The sequence below is a fragment of the Gymnoscopelus braueri genome, assembly GCF_963280865.1.
Source record: "Gymnoscopelus braueri genome assembly, chromosome: 12".
NCBI classification, from domain to species: Eukaryota; Metazoa; Chordata; class Actinopteri; order Myctophiformes; family Myctophidae; genus Gymnoscopelus; species Gymnoscopelus braueri.
In genome coordinates this window covers 3455967-3469520 of record NC_137614.1, presented here as the reverse complement: position 1 = coordinate 3469520, position 13554 = coordinate 3455967, and the positions used below count along the sequence as shown (strand labels likewise).

Here is a 13554-nt window from a genome sequence, read left to right as displayed (position 1 = left end):
CATCTTTTGAAAATAGCAGATCTACAAGCTCACAATGCGTCGCGATGCAATGCATTGTGAGCTTGTAGATCGGCTATTTTCAAATGGCCAAAATGTATATGTCACAGGTAAATTGGCATTCCAGGGAAATTGGAAGTGGAGCGCTTGTTTTTAGGCTTGGGGCGGGGCTGCGATGCGAGGACGAGAACGACAACATGGATTTACCTACATACTGGCTTCAGTGGCGCACTTCGATAATCATTGGACTCCCCATCCACTATCACTGGGAGTCTGGGTTTGACTCCCGCTTGGGACATTACTTTTTCAAACAACCGCGGACTACTTTTTTTCGCCGATAAAGTATAGTTTTGGACCATGACGGAGGCGCGCCGACTCAGCAGACCTTGAGGCCAAGGAGGCGCGCCCGAGCGCCTCCAGGCGCGAGTGCCCGCGAGGACCGGCCGATGGTCTGCTAGTAGTCGACTAAGCGCCGTCCGAGTTATGTACCGATAGGCACAGAATCGTAAATGATGTTGTGGGGACTGCGTTTGCCCCTCTATGGTTTGCCCCAACTGCCACTCACTGCACTAACATAGCCCGCCAGCCCCGCCTCCTCAGGCTCGCCCCCTTGTGCTTCAACTGCATGGAATAAGGCTGTTCGTGTGTGTTCGTGTGTGTGTGTGTGTGTGTGTGTGTGTGTGTGTGTGTGTGTGTGTGTGTGTGTGTGTGTGTGTGTGTGTGTGTGTGTGTGTGTGTGCGTGCGTGCGTGCGTGCGTGCGTGCGTGCGTGCGTGCGTGCGTGCGTGCGTGCGTGCGTGCGTGCGTGCGTGCGTGCGTGCGTGCGTGCGTGCGTGCGTGCGTGCGTGCGCGCGCGTGCGCGTGCGTGCATGCGTGTGTGTGTGGTGTGGGACTCATGTCTGGCTTGCATTGCCCTCTAGCGTTGGTTCTACAGAATTGCCTGGGGGGCGGTGAAAACAAGCGCTTCTTTTCCAATTTACCTGGAATGCCAATTTACCTGTAACATATATATACTGTAGGGCTGAAGTGGTTAATGTATGTTTTGTAATAATAATCAAAATCTGCAAAGTAACTATAGTTTTCAAATAATTGTAGTGGAGTAAAAGAACAATATTTGCCTCTGAGAGTCTGGAGTAGAAATAAAAGTACTGAAAATTGGAAATACTCGAGTAAAGTAAAAATACCTCAAAGCTGTAGGCCTACTTTAGTACAGTATTTGAGTAAATTTACTTAGTTACTTTCCACCACTGCAAATCAGCATCATCCCGTCCCCAGTGACAAGCAGCCGTCATGGTGAACGTTACAGCTACGTACCGTCATACGTGACGTAGGGGATCTGGAAGCCTCGGGCGCTGTTGGCCTCGTTAGACTTGAAGTTGATCCACAGTCTTCTGGAGCGCGCCGTGAAGGCGATGGGCCGCTCGTACGTCTGACACGTTTCATAGGTGGTGATGGACGTGGCGGACCCTGTGGGGGGGGGGGGGGGGGGGTTAAACGTTATAAGACCACCGCTGACTAATTTAGGTGTTAAAACCTCTCCTTATCTTCCTGTCGGCGTTCCTTGTATGTTTGAAAGTATTGGGCCAAAACAACATCTCACTCTTGTACTCACTCACTCTTGCACAGGGAGACGCTGGTGGTTATTAATATCATGATTACGATTATCATATAGATATGTATTTATATAATGACTCACTTAGGCCAATTTACGTAATCCGAAGATTTCCGTTTCCGTCCACTCCCTGTTAAACTTTTTCATTAAAACGTCTCTATCTCGAGTTGACAGTTTTTTCGCCGTGTTCCGCAAGACATGCTGTTTTCAAAGGGCTGCTACAGGAGAAGGAAATGTCCCGGATGGAATATTCTTTCTCTGGGTGACACACACATAGCGTGTTTACAAAGAGTCGGACAGGCGATCATAAGGGATACATATATTTTCTGTGGCCAGTTGAAAAGGTAAGAGAAGCGTGCATCTTTGGCGAGAGATGGTATGTTCACATGCGGCTGCAGGAGAAGGGGCCGACCCAGTTGGAATGTTTGTTGTCTGGGCGACGCGCACGGATAGCGTGGGTGTTTACAAACGATCGGACATGCGATCATAATGAATACAAAAAAATGTGTGAAAGATTAAAAAAAACAAAAATTGCCGGCAGTGGGCAAACACAGCAGGAAATAAATCTGGCGGTGAATGAGTGTCTCATTGTCTTCTTACTTGCCATTACACTACTGGGGTGGGAACAGCATGATCTTTTCAATAAGGATATAGGCAATTTTACTAGAGGTAAGCACTAAGCAGTGTAATGAAGAGATGATTTTGGCAATAATATTCCTCAAAAAACTACAGAGGATATAGACAGTGCACGGCCCCTTAGGGCTGCTGCTCCTTGCAGGTCCAGCCAAAAAATAAGTTGGCTGAAAAGTCGCCCTTTAATCAAAGTTTTACTTTGGATTGAATGTGTACTCAGTTCAGAATAGACCACTCACAGTTCTTCCTCATGACCAGCACATCTCCACACTCATCCTCGGAGGGCAGGAAGATTTCGGGCACCACGATGAGGATCTTGCGCTTGCTGGGCGGGTTGATGTTCCAGATGCACTCCACGTTGGCGGGGTAGTTGCCGGGGTAGTTGGGCGACTCGATGTAGCCTGTGAACTCTCCCATCTCTCCACCACACTCTCGGTCTACACGTAACGCACACAAACACAAAGGACAGCACGGATTACACCGGTGGTTCTCAAAGCTTTATTTAAATGTATTTCAAGGAAACCCAATAACTGAGAGTAGGCCTAACCTTTGTACACTCTCAGAGTTACAGACATATAAAGTAGGGATGCACGATTATATCGGTAACGTATCGAAATCGGACGATATCGGCCCTAAAATGCCATATCGGTATCGAACCGATCTAAAAATAAACCTGATTATTTTCACCGATATTGAAGACGCAATAATAAAATGACCGAGAGCAGTCTGTCTGCCTGTCTCTGTCTCTTTAAGAGAGTCAGCTGTGGCCCCTCCCTCCCCCCTCCACACTCTGCATGCAGTGTCTCTCAGATAGAGCAGCAGGTTGCTGCGTCAAACTAACAGCAAACAAACTCTTCACGTCCATAGTTCATACCCAGAACAGTCAGAGTGTTTCTTGTACAGTACATCTTAAATTAGATTATAGTAGTGATACTGCAGAGGGTATATTTTCAACACGAATGTGTACATTGCCTCGTTATTTAACATCAACGTAACAAGCACTCCGATGCAAGTGCAACCAACGGCCGCTTTGAACAAGCAAGCTGCCTGTGTATTTAACCACAGAGAATGAGCACAAATTAACTCTCAGCTGGTAATGTTTCTGTCTTTAACGTGCTGTTGTCCTGGAATGTGTACTGTTAGTGTAGTGTACGAAGCAAGCTGTCCCTCTCCTAAACTCACTGCTGATGTTATAGAATGTTAGATAGTGATAAACTAAACAATGATTGTATTTATGGTAAGATTAGTTTGTATATCACACACACACACACACACAGTGGTGGCTCCAGGGAGTTGTGATTGGGAGAGCTACGTGGGGCTTTATTGTTTAGAGCAGAGGCTAATGAATTTAGGCAACAGACAACATGAATAACACTAATAACTAGAAAATGTGCTCCTCGGAGCCCAGGTCTCCGCCAGGCGAGTACTGTTCCTGATTAATCCTGTCTTACCTATTTATATTACATATTGTGATGTCACGTGAAGCTTGACCAATGTTAGCTTGGCTGAGACGGACACACACACACACACACACACACACACACACACACACACACACGGACGGACAGAGGGTAAAACATACTCTCCACCATGCCTTCGGCCTGGCGGAGACAACAAGAGATTCAATGATCTTAGTTTCATAGTAGGCCACATAACATTTTGTGTTATACAAAGATTCAAATAATTATGTGATGGCTTATTATAGCATACAAAAATGATGTCATAGTTGAGTTTGTTACATAGAAGAATATATATAATTAATGTATTTATTCCATAAATATTTTTCATCACAGTAGGGTTAGGGTTACTGGTGAAAGTTGATGGGTTTACCATCAACTTTCACCAGTAAAAAAAAAAAAAAAATCAACAATGAGCTCAATATAAATATAATATATAATGTATCGGATCGGTATCGGCCAATATGACCCAGCAAATAATCGGTAATCGGATATCGCTCATAATTTCATAATCGTGCATCTCTAATGTATAGTTGATGAGGTTCCCTGGACGGATCCCACTTTGAGAACGACTTAATTATACTGCATTTAAGTGACTAAGAAAATGTTGCAGCTTTTTTTCTTTTCTTTTTCTTCTTTTTTTTTTTTACAAATCTAACCCTGGATGTCTCCAAGTCAAGATTCTCCAAAAATAAACCCATATCTCTGCAAATCACACTGAAACTACACTTTTTTGTATTTTATCCTTTCTTTTTTGGGGAGTGGGGCGGGGGGTATTTTGTTCTGTATTTTGGATGACCTGCCGCGTCAATCCTGATGTTTGTCTGTTTGTTTAGATTTATTTGGCTATTAAAACATATCAGATATACAAGCTCATAGTTCAGGGGTCTGCCATGACAATAGCCTTGAATAGTCCATAGTCTTTCGTAAAGGACAGACTATTTTCTGTTGGTAGTCATGGCTGCCAGTTCCCACATGATGTTGTGTGGGAGTTCAGACTGCTCCACACCGTACTGAATAACTGCTAGCTTACATAAAGTCTTCAGACTAGGACTCAAGTTTAGGATAGACAGGACATCAGTACGTGCAGTGTTACCGTTGTATCCCCCAAAGAGGATGACACAATCTCCCACCATGCAACAGGACACCCTACACATTGGACCTGGTCCTTCCCCCTTGGGCTTAACATTCTTCCAGGAGAAGGTCTCTGGATTGAAACTCCACAGATCCTTGAAGTACTCAGGGTGGTTGCTGCCACCATATATGTACAGCTCTCCATTGTAGGTAAAGGCTGAATGACCACAGTGTCTTTCTGAAGGAAGCTGTGCAGAAGGTGTGTTCAGCCAGCAGTTTGTCTCTGTGTCAAACACTCTGATGTTGTTGTAGTAGCCAGCGCCCCGAAATACAAACATCTTTGTCCCGATGATGGTGGCAGAGTGATAAAATGAAGCAGTTGGTGGACTGCCTCTGGTGTTAATTAAAGTCCAGACCATTGTGGTGGTGTCCAACTTGTAGATGTTATTAGTGCATCTATAATGTTGGGTGTATCCTCCATAAATATACTTGACCTTCCCCAAGACACAGGCTGAGTGGAAGCTCCTCCCCTCTGGAACAGTCCCTGACACCATGGGTTTGAACCATCTGTGGTTGTCGACATCAAATGCATAAAGCACGTTGCAGTGAGGAAAACCTCCCGAGATGTAGATGATATATTCTATCAGCACAGCTCTGTAGCCCAGAAGCGTGGTGGGAACCTCAAGGGGATGTTCTCCCCCGGTTGTCACTGGAGGCAACTTCCTCCAACGCAAAGACACTGTGTTTAAAACATGGACACCAATCTGAGCCATTTTGCCATCACAGACTTTTACAAAGTAGTACACCTTGTGCTCCACTGCAACAGCCTGACCGCCTGACCTTGGCTCTCCATGCAGATGCACCGACCAGCAGAACATTTCTCACACTATAAACCAAGTTGGAATTGTAAAGTCTCACTCTGAACCACACTGGAGTCCTAAATTAAGTTAGACTATCTCTGCCAAGCCTTTCTGTGGAGAGAGATGAAATTACGTTTACAAAACAACAAGTCCGAATGTGTGCTTATATTGCTTCAGTGGCACAAATGTCACGTAAGGTTAGGCCAATCCTACAAAGCCAATCGGTTGGGTTAACCAATACAAGAGACAGATAACTGTTGACTCACAGTTGACCCACAGCAGACAGTGTGAAAAATATCAAACCTCTGCCGGTTATCTAAGCCTAGGCCAAGACCAACCACAGTGGTGTCCAATTAGAACTTAAACCCAGATGTCACAACACGGTGACACGGTAGCAGAGGCTGGAAGAGAATAAGTGGAAAGGACTCTATAGAAACACCAGAATATCAGGGCCGTATGGTTAGTACAGAAGGTGCTGAACTCTCTCTCCTTGATCGAGGGTCTTGAAGGTTGAGTCTTGCAGATTATATAGTCTTGAAGAGTTCTGTGTCGAATAGTTGAGTCTTGGAGATTGTCGGAAAGTTCCCCGAGATTACTTGTGCCTTTTATATCATCGGCTACAGTGCTAATGCCATCCCGGTGATGTGACAATATGAATCAGACATAATTATGTGCACACAAATGTATGTCAGACATGCCCAAATATGGAGTCCACAATATCAGATATGTCAGTTATCTCCGTATTTGCAAGCTCCAACATGCCCATATATGGAAATCCCTGATGTTATCAGAGTGCAAACTGGCTGTGAAAAGTACACTGACTAAGTAATCAAATGGCAGGTTTGGGGGATTTTCTAAATCAAGCTTAGGCTGGGGTTGGCTAATTTGGGCCATGGTCAGGGCCTTTTCTGGCGGTTCTGGACCACCGTTTTCCCGACCGACGGCGGGCACTGCAGTCCCTCGGGTCGTCTGTGGCGTGTGTGCCGAATTTCTCGAGATACGTGGACGTACGTACGTACATACAGAGATTCCTTGGATTCTATGAGTATGTGAGCTGTTTAAACTGTCATTGATTGAATCCCCCAAAAATAAGGTGTGTCCCTTATAGTGGTGTGAAGTAACTAAGTACATTTACTCAAGTACTTGAGGCGCGAGGCGTTGCGAGCTTGCAGATCTGCTATTTACAATTTTTTCCCCTCTTTCTTACATAATTTAACAATTTGGCCAATGTTTGACCAGTTTTTATGGTATAGTTTGTTGATTACTTTTGATGCAGTAATGGTCTTTTTTTCTTTCTTTCTTTTCTTTCTTTTTTTTAAGGTATTACAACGGGCTTTAAAAGTCCTTAAATTGTCACTTCACTGTCATCTGGGGACCCCCTCTAAAATCCTTTGTGGACCCCCCTGGGGGTCCCCACCCACAGGTTGAGAATCACTGGCCTAGAGGGCGGGCGGGCGGGCGGGCGGACCGACGGTGGACGTCACAACTTGGCACCTATGAAGCTTGTAGATCTGCTATTTTTGAAAGAAAATCGTGAAAATGTGTGCAAATCTTTGAATATATATATATATATATATATATATATATATATATATATATATATATATATGTATATATATATATATGTATATATATATATATATATATATATATAAATTGTATTATCATAATTTTTTTGTATGATCATTTATTTTTGCGATCTTTCATTTTACATTCAGAGATTCCTTCCTAACAGACTCAGACCTACATCGTCGCGACGCGACGGGACGTGCGCGTGCTGTTGCATCACTTTCCATCACTGATATACTGTCTGTGCACAGCGCATAATCCAAACTGCACTTTGGGTGCTCATATCCCCCGACGGGTATGGTCCAGTTTATTTAAAGACTCACTCTTGAACTACAGTAGGAGACGCTGGTGGTTATTAACATTATGATTATGACCATATAGATAATGTATTTATTGAATGACTCACTCTTGCACTGGGAGACGCTGGTGGCTCCGTCAAAGTCTGTGGTGGTGTTTCCCGGACAGGTGATGCAGTAGTTCTGTCTGAACTCCGTCTGGTACGTCCCCAGTGGGCAGCGGATGCACCGGTGCACCGTGGTGTTGTAGTAGTGACCTGGAGAGCACTGGACTGTAACACACACACACACACACACACACACACACACACACACACACACACACACACACACACACACACACACACACACACACACACACACACACACACACACACACACACACACACACACACACACACACACACAGGTTACATAATCGTCTATTCGCAATTATTTGAGATTATTATTATTGCATAAATCGTCTTAATCGTTTCCATGTTGAAAGATTTTCACACATTTTCAAATATATAAAAAGGGTTACAACGCGTCACGTCGTGACGCGCTGTAAGCTTGTAGATCAGCTATTTCTGCTTTTTTTTTTACATGTATACAATTAATAAATATGTCAATAATTTCTTTGTATATTTCAGTTATTTGTCATATCTGCTCTGTGCAATTTTTGATCACGAAGCCTAAAAGGCTTCATAATGTTACAATGTTCAATGCCAAACACACTATTAAATCATTAATCACAATTATGTGATTATTATTGATTATCTATTTTCTTATTTATTTAAATAAAAAAAGATCTGTAATGTACTGTTTTTTTTGTTGTTTTTTTGTATTATTTGAAAAATGTATAACATTTCTTTCAATGTGATGTAGTAAATTGCCTGTCACTGAATATGAATATGGCAATTAAAAAAAAGGTAAAATAAAAACAGTTCTTATCTCTGGGACCACCAATCCCCAGAGCATTTTGACCCTCTAAGAGAGTACAAATGGAACAAATCTTTCCACCGACAGCGATGACATGAAGTCATAAAAATGAATAGGTCAATCACGTTAACAACAAGCAGCGGTGAAAAAAATACTAATTTTTAGTAGTAAAAGTAAAAGTAAAGTAAAAGTACCAATACTGCAATGTAGAAATTCTCTGTTACAAGTAAAAGTCAGGAATTCAAAATTTACTCAAGTAAAAGTACAAAAGTATTGGTATCAAAATTGAATTAAGTACCAAAAGTAAAAGTACTCATTATGCGGAAGGTCCATACAAATATTTTTAAAATAGCAGATCTACAAGCTATTTTTGTCACGCGCTGCATCGTGACGCATTGTGAGCTTGTAGATCGGCTATTTTCAAATGGCCGAAATGTATATAGGGCTGAAGTGGTTAATGTATGTATAAGCAGGGGTGCACATAACTGGTGCGCAGGTGTGCATGCGCACCCAAAATAAATAATGCGCGGCACATCAGACGACGCGAGGCGCTTTTGCGTACCAACAGCTGGGACAGGAATTTCCAGGCTTTTATTTTTTAGCAAAAATAAAAAATAAAAGCCTGGAGATCGAGGCTAGGAATTTACTTCCTGAACCCACACTCACACAATCATGCTAAAGCACGCGTCGGAGGGGACGCATGCTGCACGTGATTGTGTGAGTGTTGCCACCAAATAAATGTTGCCATTTATTTGGTGAGCACCAAGTCACATCTCCAGGTGCTCTTCTGAGTACTAGACCTAAAAAGTTATGTGCACCCCTGTGTATAAGTACAAAAAAGTTAAATATTTGCCTCTGAGATGTAGTGTAGTGGAGTAAAAGTTTTGGAAATTGGAAATACTCAAGTATAGTACAAATACCTCAAAATTGTACTTCAGTAAATGTACGTAGTTACTTTACACCACTGACAACAAGTCACCTTTGACTTCACAGTCGTGGAAGGAGCTGGCGCCCTCTCTCTTGGTGCCGAGCCCCCCTCCACAGGGGAAGCACAGCGTACGGCCCAGGTCCGGTTGGTAGCTGCCCAGTGGGCACGGCTGGCACGGTTTGAACCCGTCACTGGAGGAGTATCCTGTAGGACACTGGCCTGTAGAGAGGAGAGGAGAGGGTTAAATTCACAACTTTAATGTAGGGGACAACCGGGACGAACGGCGCGTAGGGACGGTTGCAAGTCGGACCTTTTTTCATGCTACACTAAAAATTCACATCACCCTCTTCTTCTTCGGGCAAAAACATCAGAGACGATTTTTTCCCCAGTTCTGATCAAAATTGGCAGAGTTGAAGCCACTTTTGTGTATTTCCACATTGTAGTAAAAAATCACACCCTGTGTGAAGTGGGCGGTGTCTTGCTAGCTAATCATAATACTGAAAGTCAACCAATCATGTACAAAAAATAAATACATTTATTGATACACTCTTTATGATGGACGAAACCATAACTTAAAAAAAAACCAATTTATGTTTTTTTTAAAGTTATGGTTTCTTATATAGGGCTATGCACATGTGTCATGTGACACTGGCCAATCACAGTCCTGAATAGACTGTGATTGGCCAATCACGGTGCAGGGTTAGGCGGGGTACTTTTTGGCCAATCACAGCGCAGGATAATTGTACAAATTTCCAAACCTCACTTATAGGGGCGGTTTCACCGCCCAAAAATCACACCCTGTGTGAAGTGGGCGGTGTCTTGCTAGCTAATCACAATACTGAATGGAGTCAACCAATCATGTACAAAAAATAAATACATTTATTGAAGCAGGGTTAGGCGGGGTACATTTTTGGCCAATCACAGCGCAGGATTTGTTGTACAAATATCCAAACCTCACTTATAGGGGCGGTTTCACCGCCCAAAAATACCCTATTTGAGTGTTTTCCATTTGTACTGCTGTGTTTATTTGGTGCCGATTGTTAATGGATTTTGTCTATTAGGCTAATCTGTGGGCTAACTCTCAGTGAAGATTCCATTGAAAAATATTCATTAGCTTTTGTGCTAGCTAGCAAAACATCCGGGGAGGGCAGGGAGGGACGAACGGCAAATTACGGACAGGGAGGGACGAACGGTGCATGTGTAACACAAAGTTGAGGAAACGACAGAGGCGACATTAACATGATACATTTATTTGACTATCAGCATGGTCATTTGCTCGTAGGATTCTACTGAAGCATCAATGAGCGTTAGATGCCAGAAATGTAACTTATGTGCTTGTTATAGGACATTTTATCCGACCGCGCCGTCCGCCCCCCATGTATGCACCGTTCGTCCCGACTGGCGGCCGTGTGCTGAAGTAGCGCAACGTCACGAACTCGTTTCACTAAAATTAAAACGGACAGCGGGTAATGGGAGAGGACAAGTGTCTCTTGTTCACAAAAAAAGTATGGTTACATGAAATTAATTCATCTCTGTGCAGGGAGGGAAATAGAAAACGGTGCGCCGTTTGTCCCCGCCCTCCCCTATATACACAGTGGTGGAACAAGTGCTCAAATATTTTTAGTACAAAAGTATTGGCATCAAAATATACTTGAAGACCCTTGAGTTAACCCATTAAAACCGGGAACGCATCTGTGTAACCATTATTTTATACTTTGGCTATTCAAAAATAGCAGATCTACACATGAAAATTTGGGCAAGTCTTTGAATATATATTTTTAAGCAAACATTTTTTACTCAAATCTTTGCTTCTGGGGGGTCCCTGGAACAAAACATTTTCAGATGGAGGTCCACAGAAGCGAAGACCCCCTGGAACGCCCCCACGGACCCCTGGGGGTCCCCGGACCCCACTTTGAGAGCCAATGGGTTAAGTAGTTATAGTTCAGAGAGTTCGAACCTGCACAGGATGAGATGTTGCGCGCTCCGGACGGTCCGTGGCCGTCGCTGCCGGGGCAGAGGTCACAGGCCAGCTGCCCCTCCTTCTCCTGGAAGGTGCCCGGCGGGCACTGGACGCAGCGCTCCTGCTCCCCGTGGTAATACGACCCCGGCAAGCATCTGACTGAGAGAACACACAGCCACACAGAAAACACCAAGGTCAGGGGTCGGAGGTGATGCAACTTTGATGATGGAGAGGGCCACTATATTTTCACACTCACTCCAGAGGGCCACATGCATGGCCATTCTACTGTATGTCACACAAAAGTAGCAAAAATAGCCGATCTACAAGCTCAAAACGCGTCGCAGTGCGACGTGTTTGTAGCTTGTATATCGGCTATTTTTTTATTGGAATCCTGATTTTCTTTTTGGCATCTTTTTTATTGGAATCCTGAAAAGTAAATTTTTAATTTAATTTCAAATGTATTTAGATTAACTTTATGAACTTAAATACAAATACATACAGGACAATAGAATTTTAATACTAATCATAAAGCTACTAATATAGACTGAAGTAATTAAAGCGGGTCATGTTTGCAATTGTAACAGCTGAAATCAATAAGTATCAGTATTCCGATATTAACCTGCGGGCCGCATTAAGTGAAGATGGGGGCCGCATGTGGCCCCCGGGCCGCCAGTTGCCCATAATTAAAGCAAAATAAAATCTCACAACTGAAAAATGTTTGTATGACAAAGTCCTAATGTGTGATTTGTGAAACATGAAAGAATCCCCCCCCCACATACTAGCACTGTTTCCAAAACAATTAACATAATTATTATGTTTTAGTAATATTGTTCCTGCTGTTCTACATACTGCCAACGAGGTGAATAAATCACAGTTTGAGGCTTTAAACCTTTGCTTTTATATGAAGTATCCGAGACTATTAAGATTTTATGGAAGATGCTTCTGAACATATTGCTAGTTTAACCACTTCAAATGCTCTAATCTTAATATATCTTAACACAATGAGTACCAAACACGAGGATCTACGGTTTTGCTAATACACCCGTGGAGTGCCATAACCGAAGATCTTCGTGTTTTCAAATTCTTAAAAAAAAAAATCCCCACACGGGGCGCTCTAACGCAACATAGGAATCATCCACGGACCCTGTAAAATGGAATGGACGGATGTGAATCCTGTCCAAAAAACCTACTTCCCGTCCACTCCTATTATAGAATCTTGAGAAAAAGGTCCTTATCTCCATATCTTTTTACCGTGGTGAAAACGAGGCATTTTCGATGGGCGATCACTCTGCAATGGCGGATCGCATTAGAAATGCCCTCGACCATTGTGCACGCACCCTTTGTTTACATCCGCGTCCTCATGGAGGCGTCTACAGCTCTAAACAGTGCAGCGTAAACGGTAAGAACGCTGGCATTAGATGTACCCTGTTTTAAAAAACCTCTGGCACTAGATGTGTTAAAATAATGACAGAAAATAGCCTAATCTTGTAGATCGGCTATTTTCGCTGCGCAACATGCTTCCATAGAAGACATGCTGGCTTCATATGGAATCCAAATGACTGAAATCAGTCATGGTGACTGAGAACTTTAATCCATGTCATCATCATCACACCTACGGCTGGAACTAACTTGTGTTTATTTTCATAATTAATTCCTCCGGCAGTCTTTTATTATTTTATGGCGTGGCACTGCAGGGGTCGAGGTTTTGTCCTACCAATGACATCATCGATGGGGATTCTAAGCTGATAGAAACTACAGCCTGTATCTTCCTGGAAAGTTAATAGAACCCATTGTGGTATTAATAAAAAAAACAAGGAAAAAAAACAAAAAATAAAGTTTGAAATTACTGCTTGTAATGGGGGGGAAACTAATTCTGTGTTCTTTTTATAATTCTTACATTTTCATCCCACGATTTTTGTAACCCATTTTTTCACCCAGTGCCAATTGCCTAAGCTGTAATCCTGGGCACTACTCTCCCTCTGCCAGCCTGGGGAGAGCCTCGAACTGAGCTCATGCTTCCTTCAATGCATGAGGAGTGAGCAGGCCGCTTCTTGTCACCTGACAGGGGGAGTTTCCCCGGTAGGACGTAGCGCGTGGAAGGAACACGTTATTCCAACCAGTTCCTTTCCCCTCCATCAGGCGCCCCGGCTGACCAGGGGGAGGCAGTATAGAGACCAGGATTACTGCATGTTTTCTGTGAGGGACACGGGGAGAACATGCAAACTCAACCCCACCTAGGGTATGGGCA

General features: G+C 43.3%; 1 protein-coding gene across 4 annotated transcripts in view; it reads right to left on the bottom strand.

Moving 5' to 3' along the window:
• Positions 1-13554, bottom strand: part of scube3 (signal peptide, CUB domain, EGF-like 3) — a 235109-nt gene that overhangs the window by 1862 nt on the left and 219693 nt on the right. For 3 of the 4 annotated variants that reach the window (XM_080444119.1, XM_080444120.1, XM_080444121.1), the window contains 5 exons: positions 11304-11465; positions 9398-9565; positions 7608-7769; positions 2481-2678; positions 1311-1463 (listed from right to left, as the gene is read on the bottom strand). In XM_080444119.1, the coding sequence (XP_080300245.1) occupies positions 1311-1463; positions 2481-2678; positions 7608-7769; positions 9398-9565; positions 11304-11465 (843 nt within the window). Of the gene's footprint in view, positions 1-1310; positions 1464-2480; positions 2679-7607; positions 7770-9397; positions 9566-11303; positions 11466-13554 lie in introns of those variants that run through there. The other variant, XM_080444122.1, reaches the window with a different exon arrangement.